This window comes from Vigna radiata, chromosome 3 (genome assembly GCF_000741045.1).
Source record: "Vigna radiata var. radiata cultivar VC1973A chromosome 3, Vradiata_ver6, whole genome shotgun sequence".
Taxonomy (NCBI): Eukaryota; Viridiplantae; Streptophyta; class Magnoliopsida; order Fabales; family Fabaceae; genus Vigna; species Vigna radiata.
The window spans coordinates 2273094-2294077 of NC_028353.1; the positions used below are offsets into that span (position 1 = coordinate 2273094).

General features: G+C 32.2%; 2 protein-coding genes across 4 annotated transcripts in view; one reads left to right on the forward strand and one right to left on the reverse strand.

Moving 5' to 3' along the window:
- The first annotated feature begins 7006 nt into the window (after positions 1-7006).
- On the forward strand, positions 7007-12380 carry LOC106757901 (probable methyltransferase PMT3). 3 transcript variants are annotated; one of them, XM_014640757.2, is made up of 9 exons: positions 7007-7151; positions 7489-7560; positions 7667-7908; positions 8029-8193; positions 8307-8489; positions 8599-9193; positions 9620-9732; positions 10394-10614; positions 11832-12380. In XM_014640757.2, coding segments are annotated over exons 2-9 (1854 nt in total). In that variant the 5' UTR covers positions 7007-7151; positions 7489-7559; the 3' UTR covers positions 12166-12380. The 3 variants fall into 3 exon arrangements, with proteins under 3 accessions (XP_014496243.1, XP_014496241.1, XP_014496242.1); XM_014640755.2 differs by lacking the exon at positions 7007-7151 and adding an exon at positions 7233-7400; XM_014640756.2 differs by lacking the exon at positions 7007-7151 and adding an exon at positions 7233-7388.
- Positions 12381-13685: 1305 nt separating this feature from the next.
- The window catches only part of LOC106757764 (dolichyl-diphosphooligosaccharide--protein glycosyltransferase subunit 2), an 8834-nt gene continuing 1535 nt past the window's right edge, over positions 13686-20984 (reverse strand). Inside the window, exons 5-20 of the mRNA XM_014640553.2 lie at positions 20728-20790; positions 20454-20523; positions 20258-20322; positions 19735-19789; positions 18301-18428; positions 18105-18220; positions 17892-17961; positions 17117-17221; positions 16884-16973; positions 16632-16780; positions 16295-16406; positions 16133-16216; positions 15678-15758; positions 15364-15588; positions 14294-14416; positions 13686-14007 (exon numbers count right to left, since the gene is read on the reverse strand). Of these exons, the coding sequence (XP_014496039.1) occupies positions 13891-14007; positions 14294-14416; positions 15364-15588; positions 15678-15758; positions 16133-16216; positions 16295-16406; positions 16632-16780; positions 16884-16973; positions 17117-17221; positions 17892-17961; positions 18105-18220; positions 18301-18428; positions 19735-19789; positions 20258-20322; positions 20454-20523; positions 20728-20790 (1653 nt within the window). The 3' untranslated portion in view covers positions 13686-13890. The remainder of the gene's footprint in view (positions 14008-14293; positions 14417-15363; positions 15589-15677; positions 15759-16132; positions 16217-16294; positions 16407-16631; positions 16781-16883; positions 16974-17116; positions 17222-17891; positions 17962-18104; positions 18221-18300; positions 18429-19734; positions 19790-20257; positions 20323-20453; positions 20524-20727; positions 20791-20984) is intronic.

Below are 20984 nucleotides of genomic sequence, written 5' to 3' on the forward strand. Positions count from 1 at the left end.
TCCCTTCTAATATGGCCGACCAAGCGAGGATGAAAATTTTGGTCTCTCCCTCAAATCTACTGTGACAAATAAACAACGGTCAAAAAAACAAAATGAGAGTGACACTCGTTTGTTCATTCACGTCTACATTACATTTGTAAAAGTGAACACAACCTTAGTCTTTTGTCTAACTTAAAAAATATCTTATGACCATGAAAAAACATAACATTCAATACATTATATATGATATGAAAAATTACTAAAAATCTTTTGAAATCAAATAAAAATAATGAAATATTAATTTTAAAACAAATCTTAACATATTGTAACACCCTAATTTTGATAAATATGACTAAAAATAATGAAATGTTAATTTTAAAACAAATCTTAACATATTGTAACACCCTAATTTTGATAAATATGACTAAAAATAATGAAATGTTAATTTTAAAACAAATCTTAACATATTATAACATCCTAATTTTAATAATAAGGACTAAAAATAATAAGATAATAATTAATAAAATTAACAGAGAAAATTAAAAAAACTATAAATTACATGTGTGTCCTAATCCGAAAAAGTATTATAACTCTAAGAAAAATAATCCATTATAAATATAACTTTCAAAATAAAAGAAAGACAAATATAAAAGTTAAATGTTCAATCTCTATATCTTTTAGCTACAGTATTTACCTAACATTAACCTTGCCATACGTATGAAAAGAACTAATGTTTTTGCTCCTTTGTCATGAAAAAGATGTCATTATATATAGACATATTTATTTGGTCCCTCTCACATGATTCTTATCCACATGGATTGAGATGAAAAAAGCCTACGGATCAAAAAGTTTTCCACTAAAAAACTTTCACGAGACCAAAATATCACACTTTGTAAGAGGTTTCAATAAACTTGGTTACTTGCTTGTATAGAAAAATTATACATCAAAATAGGATTTTGAAATCTTTGACAGACTGAACATATTTAATTTTTCTTAACTAATTAAACATAATTTTAAAGTATATAAGATTGTCATTAAATTTGTTATGCAAAAAAATCATCTATATATGTGAATCATAATTAAATAAGACATTTCAATTTGAAAGTTTAAAATAATGAATTTATAAATAATAAGTTTATGGATTAATTTTTTTATTATATGTTGTTTATATTTTTCTTTTTTCTAATGTTTGATTTCAATTTATACTTAAATTCTACCAATTATTTATTTCTCTTTTATAATATATATATATATATAATATTTAATAATTATAAAAAAAATAATGAATTTTATTGTAATTCAATAATTTTACATTTAGACTAGATTTATGATTTTTTTTGTGTTTACGACTTTATCATTTATAATGTAATATTGTATTAAATGTTATAATTAAATTATATTAAGCTATATATTATATATATTATTTAATAATATAGTTATAAGTATGATATAAAAATATTAATTTAAATATAATAAAATTATAATATATTATACTATCTAATAAAATATATAATTTTATATGTGTGCATAAATAATATTATCTCTAAAAATTAATTAAAGGGATCAAGTCTACTTTACTCTTGATCCTACAAATCTACATCCTAATTTATTGAAAGCTTAATATCGTTTTTGGTTCCTAGTTTAGGGGGTTGTGTTCAAAATGGTCCTACTTTTCTTAAAAGGTAACAAATGATCCCAACTTTTGAAAAAACGGATCAAGTTAATCTCTTTTACTAACAGCGTTAAAAATCTAACGGTGCAGCTACCACCTTGGACAAAACATATTGAGTTGTTTCATATGTGGCACAGTGGGGTAATATTACGTGTCAATTTTGAATTTAAAAAAAAATTATTGACACAACACCTTTGTCTTCCACCTCTAACTACCATGAATTTAGGGTTTTTTCCCTCCCCACAAGACCCACCAGTTGTAACCTATGTAATTTAATTCAGCACTTGGCCCCTTGATGGACAGGTTCTTAGTCTTTTAGGTGGAGTTCAGTCAAACAACTCTGCAATTGATTCAAAGAATGCTGCTATTGCGGAGCTGCCTAATTTGATAGACACGAGTGATTCAGATGATTATCACCAAACTGAGGACACTCTAAAGAGTGTAACAGATCAAAATATATCAACTTTGACATCCACTCCTCTGGTTGATGATTTATTTGGAGATTTTAGCAGCTTTATCGGGGCTAGTCAAGAAATAAAAAATGATGATGATCCATTTACTGATGTTTCATTTCATACAAGTGAGAACAAAGAAAATGTTGATGATCTCTTTTCTGGGACGACTGTTGGTAGTGATAAGCAGAGCAATCATGTGAATCACAGGCAGGAGAATATTGGTGATCCTGAACTTTTTGACATTTTTACTTCCAATTTTGAGCACGAAAACCAGAAGGAGCTTGCCACTAATTTTGTGGGGAAGGAAGAAGGAGACGGTGGCACAACAAACATGAGGAAAAAAAACCCTAAATTCACCGTTGGCGGAGATGGAAGATGAAGTTGATGTGTCAAATCTTTTTTTTTAAAAAAATTCAAAATTGACACGTTATGTATGTTTTGTCTGCATCATTAATTTTTTGACGTCATTAACAAAAAGGATTAACTTGATCCGTTTTTTCAAAAGTTGGGATCATTTGTTACCTTTTAAAAAACGTAAGACCATTTTGAACACAACTTTCCAAACTAGAGACGAAAAGCGATATTAAGCCCTTATTAAAAAAAAGTTTTGAAAATAGAAACTTTTTTAACTTTCACTTAAAAGGACTTCCTAAAATAAAGTTTTCTGTATGCACCTTAATTTTACTCTTGCAGTGTTACGTTACCTTTAGAACCTTCCTACAACTTTTATTTAATATAGTTTGGCAAAATTTCACAATTTATTAATACTTTATTAATACTTTATTAATTTGTTAATAATGATCAATATTTTAATATAAAATTATATTATTATATTTTTTGATTTAAAGTTTTTTTTGGGATTCATTGTTTTGAATTTTATCTCATGTTAATACAGTGAGGAGACTTTTACATGACTCAAAAAGTTTAATTATGACATTATATATACTTGAAAATTTATCTTTTATATTTGAGAGTTATGAACATTCTCAGGAAAAGTAGTTAATTTAGGGCTGGTACAGAATTTCAAATATATACATTGTGGTTAAGGTATGATCTATCACTTCTAAAAAAAATCATATTTCGTGCAGATTTTCATACAAATTTCCTACAAAAATATACACTTTATTTAGAATTTTGGAATGTTGTCACAAATTAATTTAATGTTCTTATTTTGGGTGCAGATATTAACTGAAATATTTATACACATGTTTTGCTCCATTTTCTAAGTTCAGTTTATAAAGTTTAAACTAGAGCCAGCAAAAAAAAAAAGGACAGATAAATGTTGATTGTAAAATCCAAGTTTATTTAAAAAACAACAAATTAAATAACTTGAAAACGTATGCAAGTGTAATGAAGAATACAATAACAGTTATTTAACAAAACAAATTGATAAATTTGCTGGTTGACGATAAGTTAAATGGTAGCTGACGAATCATTTTCTAGCTTATAGGTTATTTATTAACTAATAAACTTCTATGTTACAAATTTTAAGTTGCATTACAAAAATAATGACGAAATTATGTAGATACTTAATAATTATCCACATATTATTCATAGCATAAAATTTGTAGATAACTAATAAACAAGCGAAATTAAAATGTAAGAGTTTCCATAGTAAGACAAGATGGAAAAATATTCTTTAAATTACAAAAATGTTATCACATAATTAGTGTATTGAATTTTTAGCGACCTATGTAATAAAGATGACATAAAACCCTTGTTTTATACTAACACACAAATTTAAATTATAATAAAATAGTCTATATAAACTACTTTTACATAATCAATAAGTCTCTGAATTAAATAATAATTATTTGAATAAAATTGTAAGTTTTAAAGTAAAATAATTGTTATTTATGTATTTTTTTAAGAGTGCATAAAGGGATTTAGACGTATGTTATTTTGGGTTTTTAACGTCAGATCTCGATCTGACGTCATTGTGAGTGACGTTAATGGGACGTCGGACTATATAGGTCAGACATCTATATAGACGTCGGATTCTATAGGCCAAATGTCTAAAATATCGCCGTATTTGATTGGATCTTTCTCTGCTTGAGGCCTCTTGGGTTGCTCCTAGCTCATGGCGATTTGAGTTTACAATTTTATATTTTAGTTGAAGAGAATGGATTCTATGGAGAATGGATTCTCTGTAATGGAGGGAATTTGAGAAGAGCAAAACGCAAGAAATCACCGCCCAAGAACGCCGCCCATGAACATGAGCAAAGCTGCACCAAAACCTAACGAAAACGCATTTTAATCGGTTCAAATGAAAGATAATTCATCAAAGAGTAATGTAATCAGAGTAAAATTAATTTTAAACGGTGCAAAATTGAGAAAACGAACCTGAAAAGCGTAGCCCGTGGAGAGAAAATGCAAAGAAAATGATTAACACTGAGTGTCGTAACTGTTGCCTCGCGTTCACAGTGTTTTAATGCGGACATTTAGAAGTCGATTCCCTCCATAACAAATGTCTATAGACGTTGGTTCCTCCCACAATTGACGTCTAAATGGCTTTAGAAGTCGAAGTGGCGGAATCAGACGTCTAAATGGAGTAAAAAAGAGACTTTTTAAATTTTTGGACTGAGTATTTAGAAGTCGGTTCTCGCCATAACAGACGTCTATAGACATCGGTTCCTCCCAAAACAGATGTCTCAAGTCAACTTTTTACCTACCCTGTCAGGCATATAGACGTCGGGGTTGGCAGGGGCTCGGTTACAAGGGGGGCCAACGTTTATAATCGTGTATAGACGTCGGGGTGGTGGGAACAAACATATATATGGCGGAAAAAAATGACTTTTGACCTACTTATCAGGGCCGTAGACGACGGTTAGGGGGCCGATGTCTAAAAATTTATAGATGTCTATATGGTCATCTTATTTATGAAAATGTCATCGGTCAATAATTTACGTTGGATATTTTGTGGTCCGACATCTAAGGAGTGACATTAAAGGCCAATTCTGCACTAGTGGTGATTAAAAATAATTTATAGGTGATAAGTGTGTTTTAAAGTTATTGATAGTGAGAGAGATGGTTTGAAAGCGAAAGTAGAAGAGGTGGAACTTGTTCTTGAAGATGAAGATATGTTGTTTTACTTTCTATGGCGTGTTGTTATGCATTCAGCAACACTTTTAAATAACATACTCTCCTTAGTTACTTTTTTCTTCTCTTCTTTTACGTAAGAACCAATCATTCATAACAAGACATTAAACACAAATAATTATTCATTTCTTTATACATATCACTAATGGGCCCTTGAGCGAGGCAGTCCAAAGGCCCATGATAACCCACTCCTACCCTCTCAACCTTTTGTTTTTTAAATAAAAATATCACAACAGAAATTAATTTCGGTTATTTTCAATTAACAAAAAAATAGTTTTTGTTATATTGGCGATACTAAATCCAATAACAAACACAAAATTTGTCCATCAAGAAGCATAGTGAGTATGAAAACTTATATAGACAAAATAATGAAAGATAACAAAAAGTAATTTGAAGACAACAAAAGTGCGGTAGGAAGATAAAAACGGGGTGTGAATAAAAGTAGTTTGTATTGAACCCAAAATAACGATTAAAGTGGAAACTACGTCCACAAAAAAAAAAAAGTGACAGGAGACACTAGAAAGTTTCTTCCTGCACATCTATAACTTTCTTTCTGCACCTTTATAATTATTTTTCCCATTTTGCTCTTCGGATCGCAGAATCTAAAAGTTACTCTTTATTTATTTGTGGATTGTACAGTTGTCCAGTCTAGAAGATAAATATGACTTTTAAATTATATAATTCAAAAATAAAAATAACTTTTAAAGTTTTTTTTAAAATGGTTATCAGATTATACAATTTGAAAATCATTTGGCTTTCAAATTACATAATTTAAAAGTAATTTTTTATTTATCAAATCATATAATTCAAAAGCATTTTTTCTAAAGAAAAAACTTTTAAATTTTAAAATCTGAAAATTAAAAAATATTTTCTAAATTGTATAATCTAAAAAGGTTGAAATAGAAAATAAAAATCTTACGGGGGGGTGTAGAAAGAAAGCTATGTATGGAATGCAAACCGACACTGCCAGGACGCTATACAAGGCTGAAAACACAGTAACGAAAAATCTATAAAAAAAAATTGAATATTTTATTTCATAATAAAAGAACTCTTACCCTGACACCAGATTTTACAATATGTAATTTTAAACTACTTTTCAATTTTTTGGATATATAAATTATCTCTTCTATTCTGATCCAGTTAAAAAGTTAATACAAATATAATTAAAAAAATGGTAAGTTGTTTAAATTGAGAACCAAGATTACAGAAAGTAAAAAAAAAAACAAAAAAAAAAAAAAACACCACATTCTCGAATAAAAAACAAAAGAATGGTCAAAGTTACAGTTTGGAGAAAGAATGAACTTCAGTCCTGGAACATTCATTGTAGCAAAGAAAACTGTTTGCTGAAAAATATTCCCAACCAGAACAATTGCACGTTGTTCAACTTCACCAGACACAAATAGGCATGATGGACCAACTTTAAGAGAGGGAGACATTCTGTTGTCCTTTTAAAAGATAATCATAAGAACATGCACTTAGTTTTTTTTTTGTATTTTTTTCATCCAATTTGTACAAATTTAATTGTACTGTTTTCAATTTTTCATTTTGTTGTTAAAGTTTATCTTTTTATAAGTTTTATGGATACTTTATGCTTCTCTCAGTCAGATAACAGTTCAGTTTATGAATGTATTTGGTGATCCAATGAACCTTTAATGCATTACTTTGACTGCACAGAGAGAGATTGTTGTGCTGCAAAGCAATGAGCTTTTGGCATTATGAGGTAAATATAAAATATGCAGATTACATAATGCATAAACATCAATGAAGATCCATCCAGAAAACATGTGAATCTCAGACAGCATAATGTGAAAATAGATAAAAGTAATGTTAACTAAGAAGGGTGGAGTGGTTTAAGTCGCTTTCCGTTGGCTCCTCCAATTTCTTCCCTCCCATTTTGGGAATCCCTACACTGACGTCAACAGCTAGCTGGCAAGGGGCACCTGTCGGTGATTCTCTTTCATCATCTCTTCTTTAATGTTTTTCCCACTTGCCCTATTGTTTCTACCACTTCCATGTGCTTTTTTTAAGCTTCTCTCACTTTTTGGCATATTATTAGATAGATCCGATTTTGCTGTAGCTTTCATTTTTACCATCTGTCTGTCAAAACCTGATTTTTCTTTCTTAAATTATTAATGTGAATTTGGTTCAACGGTGATGTTTCTTTCATGGCGGATGTGCTGCAGGTCCCACAGAGAGTAAATCATGTTTCAGACATGCTTATTCCTTTGGGCTGTTTAGTTTCTGTGATATTTTTTTTTCTCAACCTTTCAACTGTCTCTGCAGTTCTTGTTTTGCGGTTCTAACTTCTCAGTCACATAAGTTCCTCACGGGCGTGAGTGAGTGAACTTTGAATAAGTAAGTGCTTTCTATGAGTTTTTGAGGTTTGCCTTGTTGGGTTTTGATCTTTGATGCGTGGTGTGGCAGTTGAAGTTGTATTGAAAAATGTAATTTTTTTTCGCAGTGGCAAGCATGGCAAGAGGAAGAGCAGATGTAAACTCAAGAAAAAATTTGGTCGTGGCTGTGTTGTTTTTTGTGATTGTTGGTGTTTTCTTCTACTTTTATTCTCAGAGTGGCGATTCATCTATTGTTGAGTATGGGGATAAATCTTTGAGACAATTTGGTTTGAAAGGAGACAGAGATGTGAGCGAATCTTCCTCCACACTTATTGGAGGAGAGGACAGTGCTATACCAAAGACCATTCCAGTGAGTTAATTTAAGATTTTGAACTGAATAAGTATAACGTTTGAGTTTCTACCCCAGAATTTGAGTTTCTACTACTATGGCACCTTCAACTTTTTTTTTACTCGTATTTACCTTTTTAAGGTCTGTGACGATCGTCTATCAGAGCTTATTCCTTGTCTGGACAGAAACCTCATATACCAAACAAGATTGAAGCTTGATCTAGCTGTGATGGAGCACTATGAAAGACACTGCCCAATACCTGAGAGGCGTTATAACTGTTTGATTCCTCCTCCTCCAGGGTACAAGGTGACGTTTTTACTCTCCAGGGATTGCTTACGTTAGATTGAACTATGAAAGTTCAGTGTTTTGAAATATTCTTTGCTTAAGTTTTTAGTTTCTCATGTTGTTCTTGATAATAGATTCCAATCAGCTGGCCCAAAAGCAGAGACCAGGTGTGGAAGGCAAACATACCTCATACCCATCTTGCAACTGAAAAATCTGACCAGAATTGGATGGTTGTGAAAGGTGAAAAAATAGTTTTTCCTGGTGGAGGAACCCACTTCCATTATGGTGCTGATAAATACATTGCTTCAATTGCTAATGTAAGCTTCAATTACCAATGTAATGCTTCAATTGTTCAAGATCTGTTAATTTTCTGTCAAAATTTGTCTTAATTGAGAGTATTTTAATCCATTTACAATTTTGTCACAGATGCTTAATTTTCCAAACAATAATATAAACAATGAGGGAAGAGTGAGGTCTGTTCTTGATGTTGGGTGTGGAGTTGCTAGCTTTGGAGGATATCTTCTTTCTTCTGATGTGATAGCAATGTCATTGGCTCCAAACGATGTCCATCAGAATCAAATTCAGTTTGCCTTAGAGAGGGGAATTCCAGCATATCTTGGTGTCTTAGGGACCCTGAGGCTCCCTTACCCAAGTAGATCTTTTGAATTTGCTCATTGTTCTCGCTGTAGAATTGATTGGCTTCAGAGAGATGGTATCCTTCTCCTTGAGCTGGATAGGTTATTGAGGCCAGGAGGTTATTTTGCATATTCATCTCCTGAAGCCTATGCACAGGATGAGGAAGATAGGAGAATATGGAGAGAAATGAGTGCTCTTGTGGAGAGGATGTGCTGGAAAATTGCTGCTAAGAGGAATCAGACTGTTATTTGGGTTAAGCCTCTAACAAATAGTTGCTACTTAAAGAGAATGCCTGGTACTTTGCCTCCACTATGCAGATCTGATGATGATCCTGATGCTGTTTCCGGAGTTAAAATGAAAGCTTGTATTTCACGCTATTCTGATCGTGAGTCATATTTCCTATGTCTTACAATATCATGATATATGCGGAAGAAAATGTTCTCACATCATTAGTTGTTCTTATTGGAAGTTTCGGATCGACTAGAGATAATAAGACTAATTTATAATAAATAAGTGAGTGCAAACCTCATTTTACAAACTGATTTTGTAAGATTGAGTTAGAATTCAAGTTCATTTCTTAATCATTCAAAAATATGATTATGCAGCGAAATAATGTCCTCATGGTTATGTAGCTGTTGAATAGTTCACTTTATGAAATTGCTTTTGTTATTGCCATTATAGATAGGTTCATGTCTCTCTGGATATGGTATATATGATAATACTTGATCGTTTTTGCATGTTTCACTAGCAATGGCTTTAGTAGTTAATAACTCTTGTATGCAATAACAGTATATTCTGGTGTTGTATGCAGAAATGCACAAAGCAAAAGGAAGCGGTTTGGCTCCTTGGCCAGCTCGATTGACTACTCCACCTCCTCGTCTGGCAGAAATTCACTATTCTACTAAAATGTTTGAGAAGGACCTGGTAATTTAAACTCTATCTTGATCACCATTTTAATATCTCCAATATAATTCTTTCATTGATCAGAAAGAATTATCAACATGAGGCTTCGACTAGCTGTAACAGAAGAAGAAAAATATGAAAGAAAATACAAGAACAAGGGAGAGGGTGCTTAAAACCCTGGCATTAATAAACTCATAGTAATAGATAACTGAGATCACATGCGTTACTAGACTGTATTTTACCACGAACAAGTTCATATTATACCCGTCTGTTGCCTAGGCATCAGTTTGCCCCCTAAAATTTCCTTCTGTAATTGGTGCCTTATTCATTATCTATTGGAAGACCATCTAAAGATGACACCTTATGAACAATTCTTTATATTTGTTGAATTTGTGTTAAGATATTGATTTTAAGCCTAACTCAATTTTATAGGACCTGTTTATAAGATGAAGTTTACACCTGTTTTAGATACTGTAAAGGACCTGTTTATAAGATGTAGTTTACACCTGTTTTAGATACTGTAAATTGACTTTATTGAGACTTTCTACGAGATACATAGTTATTCTATGATCTTCTTCTCCAGTTCTAAGATGATCATGATGATCTTGCAATGGAAATTGACATGAACAAACAAACAAACGAATGTTGGCTAGTTTTACAAGAGAGATCTAACTTTGTGCAGGAAGTTTGGCAAGAAAGAGTTGATAATTACTGGAGCAAGCTAGGCAGTAAGATTAAAGCAGGCACAATAAGGAATGTGATGGATATGAGGGCAAATATAGGTTCATTCGCAGCAGCTTTGAAGGACAAAGATGTTTGGGTTATGAATGTGGTGCCACAAAATGAACCAAAATCTCTCGCCATAATATATGACAGAGGATTGATAGGAGCAGTTCACAACTGGTATGGCTCGTTTCTTTCATCAAACAATTATTTTAACAAGCTCAATTTATGGCAAACCTTATTCAAATTTTTGTTTCATTTTACTACTTACTCTCTCCTTTGGATAAATGAACATAAAATGCAAGAACCAATCAAAACATTAAATTGTTCACATTCTAAGCAACAAGAAGAACTTATATTAGTTGTTTTTTTTATTAGAGTTCAATAATTAATGACTTTTCAAGGTAGATATCTTATAATTTAACAAACTAATCATATTTGATGATTTGTAATTGGATGATAGTTAAAAATTTTAAATTAGATGTTTTTATATTTTTTATTTTATAAATTTGTTTAAGATTGAAATACTTTTTAATTATAATCTATTTATCTAAATTTTAGATTGACTTAAATATGTTATTGGTACCAATTTTATCGTGTTGGTTCCGATACCTTTTTATTTTTTTCATTTTGGTTCTTATAATTTCAAATTTTACTATTTTGATCGTCTCCTGCATAAATGATGATGTGACACGCATGAGTAATGTCTTGAAGACACATGACAACATGAAACCATGTGGCATCACTTATTATCAGGACATGACATTTTATATAATACATCATCACTTAAAGAATAGATCTTAGATATTAGGAATTAAAATAGTAAAAGTTTAAGATATAGGAACCAAAATGATAAAATTTATATATTATAAAAACCATTTAGATATTTAGTACAAAGATATTTTTATAAATTAATATTTGTTATTTTTAATGATATTTTTGAAATATTATGTCACTTAAATATAAAATTAATCTCAAAATAAATATTTATATTTTTTTTTTAAGTTATACCGAATTTTACATCTAATGTTAGATAAATTAATTTACAGTTCTTGTTTCATGAAATAATGAATGGTTACCGTGAATCATAATAATAAACATATATTTTTTATCATGAAACTAGACATAATTGGTAGTTTGATAATTGTTTGATAGTTGGTAGTTAACTAGATTCAATCAAGAATGAATTTTGTTAAAATAGATTTTAACTCGTAATATTATCTTCACAATTTCTAAAGTGAGTTTTGTTCTTATTTATATATATTATGTTAACAACATTATTTAAGTTATTGAAATGTTGACTCAGCATGATCTGATAAAATCTGATAATTTGTTCAAATATGAAAACCTGGTATCAACCATGTTGTGGCTATTTATATATTTTATGAATGGAACAGGTGTGAAGCTTTTTCAACCTACCCTCGAACTTATGATCTTCTTCATGCATGGACTGTATTTTCTGATATTATTAAGAAAGAATGCAGTCCAGAGGACTTGTTGATTGAGATGGATAGAATTCTGAGGCCAAAGGGCTTCATCATTGTCTATGATAAGCGGTCAGTGGTGGAGTATGTGAGGAAATACTTGCCTGCATTACACTGGGATGTTCTGACAATTTATGACATAGATCAAGGTAAAGATGAGAATGATGATGAAGATGATGATCATGCAGTGGTTATAATTCAAAAGAAGATGTGGCTCACAAGTGATAGTATCCAGGTTTCAGAATAGTGTCATAATATTCACTGTAAAAGTTCACATTAATTTCTGTAGCCTTATTACTGAGGCCTGAGTTTTCAGTGTAGCTCTCTTCACTGTAGACGTAAGTCGCAGTCAAAGCTCACTCAAATCATCATATCTTTTTATTTGCATTTATTTATTAAATTTTGGACGCTTCAGCGTTTACATCCCGATTTTTCAATTAATTTTTACATATTACTGTACTAGATATTGTAGTTTTTTTTTTCTACACTTCGTATGTTTTGGGATCACGTTGGCCCCTTGGTTGTTAACCTAACTGCTTGAAAAGGGGTATGCTTAAATTGGATACTTTTATGGTCGGTGAGGATTTACTGTTTTTTAGACTCTGCTCCTTAATTGTCCCAACAGCCTAAGCAAATTCCATGACTTGAAAAACACATATGATTATGACCGAGAAAAGAATGACTACTGTTATTCATTAACTCTTTCTTGCTTTGGTGAGTTCAGACCATTATGTATGTAACATTACCATAATGGTGGTTTGGAACTTTCGATCCATGAGCTTCCCTTTGCTTTTTATTAAGAAAAATAATGAAAAGAATTATCAAAATTACGTAGGTATACTTGAGAACGTTAAATCCTAAATGGAAAAGCATGCGGCAGTTGATCAAGTAATCACTATCTGGAGCAATTTAATGAGAAGTTCAGAACTTCTGCCATTTCTAATCACTTTTCTGATGCTTTGTTCTGGGCTGCAATGGGGTAAAGTTAGTACCTGCCACAATTTTCGCTTGAGTTCAGAAATTTACCATTTAATTCTCATTTTCATTTAATAGGGAAAAGAAACATAAATAAGCTTATCGAAATTTGCATTCGACTTAGTAAAGTTTTAGTTTGCTCGTTTCTATTATCTAAGCTTAATCGAAATTACAGATTTTGATGAGGTAGCTCTTTCAAGTTCATATTCTCATTGTGGTTGTGTTTAATCTCAGAAACTAAACAAAATCGCATAATTTAGTCTCCCAAAAATATTTGTCAATCGTGAACCTTTTCAACTAGGATTTAGTGTGTAATACTTAAAAGTCAACACTCTTCGTGGCTAACATTTTTTCCGGTCTTATGGGGAGAGGAAAGGGAATTTGAGATGCATGCATTCTTTACCATGGATGCATATCCTGCTGGCTGTGCTACTTGAGCTACGCTGGATGGACTTTCATATCATTGCCAACGTAAATGAACCCGAAAAGGCATCTTAAAACAAATCACTTCATAGCATTTGCACGATCCAACCCCATCTTCATAAAGGGATCTAAGCCAGATCTATACCCACTTCCAGAAATTGTCCATCCTTACAATTGGCTGAAACTTGTAGACAGTAAACGATAATCCTCAAAACTATGAGTCGACACGAAATCATAAACATGTATCTATAAAACGCAATTATTTGAAGCCGAAGAGGTAGGCAGAGAGATTCAGATATGGACGATGATAGCATATGGTGTTTTTTGGGGGTAAAAAAATTATCGACCATAATGTCTGGGAGAGGTATATGCAAGAACATGAGCGGAGTCGAAGACTTTCATTAGGATAAGGCAAGATCAAGATAAAAAAAATTTCTCTTTTGATATCATTGAGCTCTAAATTTGTTACGAACTAGTACAACAAAGTCCTACAAAATTGGATTAGTACCATATTTTCAAGGAAAAACACAAATTACCATATCATGTCTTTATAAATAGACAACCTTCCTTTTACTCATGCAGACTTCAACTTGGATGAAGTTGAAGCGAGATGGGAGAGAATTCTGTGTCCCACGAACATAAGAAAAACACCCAAAAGTCCTACAGTTTTGAGTGTAGTAAACAAGTCCAGCTGCGTTTGAACAAAGGAAAATCAGCAGACAAGCATTTCATATACAAAAATGGTGAAATAAACTGTGACAATACAGCCCCGCCAGAAGAGAGGATGAAAATTGTTCCACCAAAAACCAATGTGGATCACTCATACCAGCTCTGCTAGCTAAGCTTTTTGTTTAATATTAGAATTTACAGGAGACTGCTTCTCATTTATTAAGATCACCATACTTTAAATGGAGAAATAAATATCCCCACAAAAACAATTGACAGAAACATGTTGAATAGAATATAAGTAAGAATACCTTCAACCAGAAAAGTACATAGAGCAATAGAACTGCAGCAATGCCGAGATGGAATAGGATAGCGTATGTGGCAGGTGCTGCTGAAGATGGAAAATTTTTAAAGTTCACCCCCAAGCGTAACAGCTGTAAATGACGTAAATGAGAAAAATGTTAATTCACAGAAGGAAGATAAACCAAATCATAAGAGGAAGATAGGATAGGTAAACCAATACAAATAACTCGATAGTTGCAACAACGTTGCAGGATGCCAAAGGGTCATCTATACAAAAACTGTCTATCCCACACACTCTTAAGCATAAGTGACGGAAATATATACCTATATGTTTACACATAAAATTGAAGCCTTTTAAACTGAAAAGATATAATACAACTTGAACATTTAGCAATAGCGACCAAAAGGCATCAGACCAGAGGCTCAACTTGCAAATAGTCGTAGATATCTTGTTAGTTAAAGCAGTCTTTAAAACATAAAATGTTGAACCTTTACCAACACTATCTTTCAGAAGATGGGTTTGCGATAAAAAATGCTCAACATTTAAAATATAGTCTTTGGTGTCCTAAGCAAATAAGACCTATTGCTCTCCTTTTAAACCATATTTTTAACATGGGAGCCAGTGACAAATTTGAAAGGTGATTAGAGAAACAAACAATCTAACGCAGTAGTAGGTTATTCACTTCAAATCCACCACAAATGAGGTTTTATGTCCGAAATTATAAGGAGAAAAATAGGCATGTTTCTTCTATAAAGAAAAAAGAAAAGCCATTTTCAGTCTTCAGTTTTCATCCCAAAAGTTCCAAAATAAATATCATATTTTTAGAAATATGATAGGAAAAACCATTCATGTGTGAATGGTTGGTTTATGAGAACATATAATTCAGTTTTGTATACAAAATTCATCCAAATGTTAGTTAACTAATAAAGAACAGTCACAAAAGTAAATTAATAGTAAAAACAAGTTATCATTTCTAGATAACTTTACCGCATTATTTGTCACATTATCTGAACTGCCTTTTCTCAGGCATCAACAAACGTGTGCCAGTTTCAAGGGAGGATTATTCACAAGACTTACCCCAACTAAAAAGCCAATAAATGGAAGAAGAGTCAAACTCAAGAAAGTAAGAGAGAGGTTCTGGGGTGGTCGTTTTTCAGGAGCCCTGAATATGTGGGCTATCTCAGCTTTGGGACCATATCTTGAGTAAGGATCAACAGGGAGGGGAGGAAGACGCACTGCCTTCTCAGGAGTTTCTGGAAGTTCTAAATCAACGTGACCAAGAGGTCGCAAGAAAGAGTTCTCCTGAAACCACAATTTTTTTGTTAGATTGCTTATTATATCATGTATCATGGAGTAAGGGTAAATTAAGCAAACCAAATATTGCAATATACCATAACAGCATCTCCAACGGTCAGTTCAATGTCATATCTGCCCGAGAGATAATAAAACTTTTCCACCAAACCAAGAAAATCCTAAGAGCCAAAATTACAAGAACATGAGCAAAATAATAACATCTATAATGAAATGACAATTACAGAAATCACATATTGCACGTAATTTCAAAATGACAATTACATCTCTAACAAAATTACAAGCTTCTCAATCCCAGTTCAGCTCTAAAGCAGTTACAATAGGTCAAATATTGGGCATAGTTTCTCGATAACAGATAAATAACCACTCGCTTTCAAGTAGTTAAAGGTACAGTTTATCAGAAGCAGCATGCGATTTCTAATGTTGAAAATTATATGCTGCCATTAACTAAAAATATTTATCGGACCTTGGCAAATTATGCCCTAAAGAAGAGCATTTGAAATCAGATAATGAAATATGTAATAGTGATACTTACAAGAACGATCTCAAACTTCTTGCCAGTATTTCCAACCACAAAGACGTGTTCATGTTTTGTCTCATGCTTCAACTTCAAAAGTGCCTGCAGAAAAATAATTCCTCAATAAACAGAACAATGAAATGGCATTCATCTAGAAGATCTAAGACAACTACTACAGACCTGATGAGGCTTAAAAGCATGACCATGAGGTGTTGTCAATTGGAAAGAAAAGCGCAACTTTTGCAAGTGGTTAGCTGAGAGTTCAACAACAACATTTCCATCCAAATCTAGCCTGGATAACAATATGACAATTGAAATTGAAAAAATAAAAACATGGAAAAAAGTTAATAACAGGTAAATATATACCTTAAGATTTAAATGCGCATGTACTAAGTTCATACATCAAACACAATATAAAATAACAGGTATTTGACTGTTAGGTACGTAATCAGTAATAAAGCAAACAGACTCCGAATATAACTGCAGAAAACTTCTTAAATCAGAAACAAAAACATACTTTTTCTGGGTTTCAACACTTCCAAGATCACTGTCAACAACTGCAATTTCTGCATTGCTGACTTTGATAATGCCAGTGACATATATTGGTACATGAATTTGACCTCCAGTAGCAAAAACATTTTCACCAGCAGAATCGTGAAGTACAATCTACAAAACGGGCTTGAAATAGTTGACAGGCTAATACAACTTACAAATACACCTTGATGCAACTTCAAGGAAATATATTTCACTAAACTTGACAAGCAGGTACCTCAAAAACAAACACGTAAGTTCCCACATCCACATGGTCTGGGAAAACTTCCAAGACATGAATTCCATTACTTTCATCATATTGGAGCTCCTGTGTGATCCAACATCAGCAGTACTTCAAACAACAGAAAGTAAAACACACCAGAGATATGCAAGAATTCCAACACTGGGGGGGGGGGGGGGGGCAGGGAATAACATCTATATTTATCAGAACTATTGAGAATCATAACTCACCTTGCTCTCAAAAATAGCTGAATCTTTAGCATCAGAGCGGAAAGCTCGGACAATCTTAACTGTTAAAGGTGGTGCAGCTGAACCAAGTACTGTATTCACCCTAACCTAATAAATTTTGAAATAGAAATTTATCATGGTTTAACAGGAGTAAGAATGAGAACTAGAAAAACTGCACAGTTATAAAAGGGTTGATATGTACTTAACACGGCCAACCAAGCATGAGATGTTAATGTAGTAGTACTTCATGTAGACGAATGGAATAAATGGAGACAAGTGCAAATAGAAGAACTTAATAAGCTTCAGGACAGAATAAAAGAGAATGGGACAAAGGAGAGCATAACATTAAGAAATTTTAAAAAAAGTAATATTGGAAATGAAAGGACACATAATAACAAATAGCATCAAAGGAAACCTAATCTAAACTGAGAGCTGTATCAGTAATTGTTTTGACATTACTGGATTTTGAAAGGTGGTGTGAAGAATGTATCCTTGAAGGATGGTTCAGGCCAAAATTAGATAAAAAGTCAAAGAGTTGCGGAATATTCTCTGCTCTTCTATGTTAAAAAAGAATGTACAAACTTTGTAACATGTTCAGAAAGCAAGAGTGCATACCATCAACCAGTCAGATATAGAATATAGGTGGGAATGAGAATGCTATTTCTTTCTCTTTGGCATCTAAATTCTATATCACAATAATTATTTCCCAATTCCTAAGATCTATCAATTACAAAACTCTCGAAAATAAGACTGTAAAGATGCTAACTTCATGGAATACCTTGAGCTGATCTTTTTTGGATAATGAATAAACTGTTTCAGGAAGTGACAATACCAATGGGATGGAAACCCTACACCACAAGAAGAAATCCGAGGTACATAATGTTACTGAATAACATGAATAGGTCAATGTATGAGAAAGAAAAAAATAAAAGAGAGATATCACTATAAAGGTGTATTTCTAATAATAGATTGTTTTTAGAAATGCGCTTGCCTGTTGTTCTCTAGAAGAGCCAATGATTCAACTTGATTGAAGAAGTCCTTGGCATCACCTGGGATTCCAATACCCAGGAAAAATTTTGCTAAACCCAAAACTTTATCCCCTGGAAGCTGGAAATGCAAAACCATAACATTAACAGAAAATTCTAACAGGATAAAAAATTAAAATGTAGCCCATACACTCCACATACATTTACTTTTCCAGAAATTACAGAAGCAAATGTTGTAACCCCTCGAACAACAGATGAAGTTGTGGAAAGAGAACCCTGATGCTCACGTCCACCAACAAATTTCTCATCAAAGTAGAAGGTTCCGTCATCTGAAAAGAGATAATATTTTTATCTTAGATCAGAAGGATGAGGAATGTAGCATAAGGAACAGCTTAACCATTTAATGCAGTAATGAACAATTAGGGTCTACTTCGTTAAATCAAAATTACTAGGAATTTGAATTTCAATTAAAATTATGTAAGAATTGAAATCAGTTCAGAATCATAAATGTACTATTTGGATTGCACAAAGAGTTAAGGTAAATAATTTGAAATCCAAATGTATTATTTGAATGTAAAATCTAGAATTTAAATAAAATAATATAAATCTGACATTAAGAAATTAATTAATATATAATAATCAGACATTTAAAATTTAATAATATTATAAAATAGATAACAGTTTAAAATTTAAAATAAAAAATGGTTCTCTACGCTTATAATTTCTTATAATATAATGATGAACCTAATAAATAGATCTTACATTCACATCTACTTTGTTAAAATCTAGATCTGATTTGTGTTTCAGAATGACCCTAATGTCATTAGCATAACAATATCGTATAACAATGAAAAAGAAGTGTGAGGAACACATTTTGTTTTTGGGTCCAGGACATTTAAATTCCTAGACGTAGTGAGGATTTTTAAGGTACTGACTAAGAAATGGAAAGATCTTCCACTGGTTATTTTGCACCTCCAAGGAATTATGACTCTCATACCAAATTCTAATTCAGTGCTCTGATCCAAATGCCAAAGAAGCACTTAAAGGAAATTTGCAGGAATATCTAATTAGGGAGGACAAGGCATAAGTTTGTCTTCCAGCAGATTTTATTAATTATGTTAAGTGGCACCAAGTAGGACTGTTACACACTAAAGCAAACATAGAACTGCTATCCATATCCTCAACCCTAAGAGACATACTGCTTCCAAAAACAGGCCTTCAAGACTCAAGTATGTTGAAGAGGTGTATCTTCTATCTTTAAGTCATTTAGTTTGTAAAATGGAACAAAAATTGATCAATGGTATAATTATTAATTACTAACAGTGGCAGTCAACTCGATGAGTCTATTAGAAAATATGTATAGAAACAAACAGAACTCAGTGCTGTTAAAACTTTATAGTTTAGTTTACAAAAGAGAAAAAAAGAATTCAACCAAAAGAAAGTTGCACCGTAGCATAGCATGCAATGACATTGGGAGATACATAGTATCTATCTACCATCTATCAAAGAACAAAATCTTTTAAAGGTAAAGCTATGGCTGCTACATACATCCACTCTAGGGCAATCAAATTTCATAAGTGAATATTAAGCCTCATGTTGAAATTTGAACGAGGTTAAGATCAGAGGTACACATACCATATTTCTCAATGCTGTCAAAAAGCTTCAATATATCATTTTTCACTGTATTCACCTGACAAAATAGGAATAACATAAGATATCAATAGAATGCCAGGATGCCCGTGATAAAATAAGGTCGCAAGATGCACCATAAACAAAAAAGGTAAGTAAAATATAATCTAAACAGGTAAAATGTCTAAAAAAATGCAACACTTATAAGTTTAACCTTAGATTCACAATACATCTCAAAAAAAGGCTAAACTTCAAGTATTTTAATAGGTTGTTATCACTTTGTTCACCATTTAAATTCATTTTCATTTATCAGCACCCTGCTGGTGTTAAACTTTTAGTAATTTAGTTTACAAATGATCTGATGAAACTTTCCCAGCATAAATTTTATTTGGCACAATGCATATACGTTCATCCACACTAATTTTAGAATTTAAAAACAATATGAATATTTTCAACTAAGTAAGCTTCAAAGCTTAAAATGTGAAGAATGCTGAAGCAGGTAAAGCAACCAATTTAAGACAGATTTTACCCTAGACAGATCAATTTCAGAAGATGCTAATGAGATCACTCCAGCCAGTGCTTCAAGTGCTAACCCTGTAAAATATAACAATAGCTTCAGTTGTCATTATAGATAACCAGCAATATTTCCAAGAATTCCATAATGCTAGTTTCAATGCAGATCCCAGAAAACATAAAATATCATCCTATTTCCAATAAATCATTACCAGCGGCAAAGGTACTGGACTCTGGATTATCAGAACTATAGCGCCATCTTCCATCACTTTGGCTCAGAGCCTGACAATAATGCATTATATAACACTACACATCATGACCGTCTAAATTGCAATTGCAGCAACAAAAACATAAGTTGTGAAACGAAACAAATAAAACAAGGGAAATCCTATCACCGTGCTATATGAGACCAGAATGGTAGCTATGAAGAAACAAAATAAGTTCCCACCTTACTCAATACCAAAGACACTAAAAAGTAAAACAGACCTTGATTGAATGGAAGATTCCATCCGCATCGGCAAGAAGCACATCAACATCAGAAGCCTGATCCTGTATATATAGAAGGAAGTGATCAAATCCATGAGAAATCATAATGAAACATAACATCCCATTGCAGCTAGCAAGTGACAGTAAAAATAGCAGAGTCCTTAAAAGAGAGACATTGCCATTATCTAAAATAACATAACATGAGAAATTTTAGCACATTAGGAGAATATTTCAAGGACCAAAAAAAANTNCNTTNC

Bases quoted from the DNA above. Each gene is read 5' to 3' on its own strand.
- LOC106757901 (XM_014640757.2), top strand. The intron at 8,490-8,598 runs GTAAGCTTCAAT...ATTTTGTCACAG, and splicing joins ACATTGCTTCAATTGCTAAT to ATGCTTAATTTTCCAAACAA. The intron at 9,733-10,393 runs GTAATTTAAACT...AACTTTGTGCAG, and splicing joins AAATGTTTGAGAAGGACCTG to GAAGTTTGGCAAGAAAGAGT.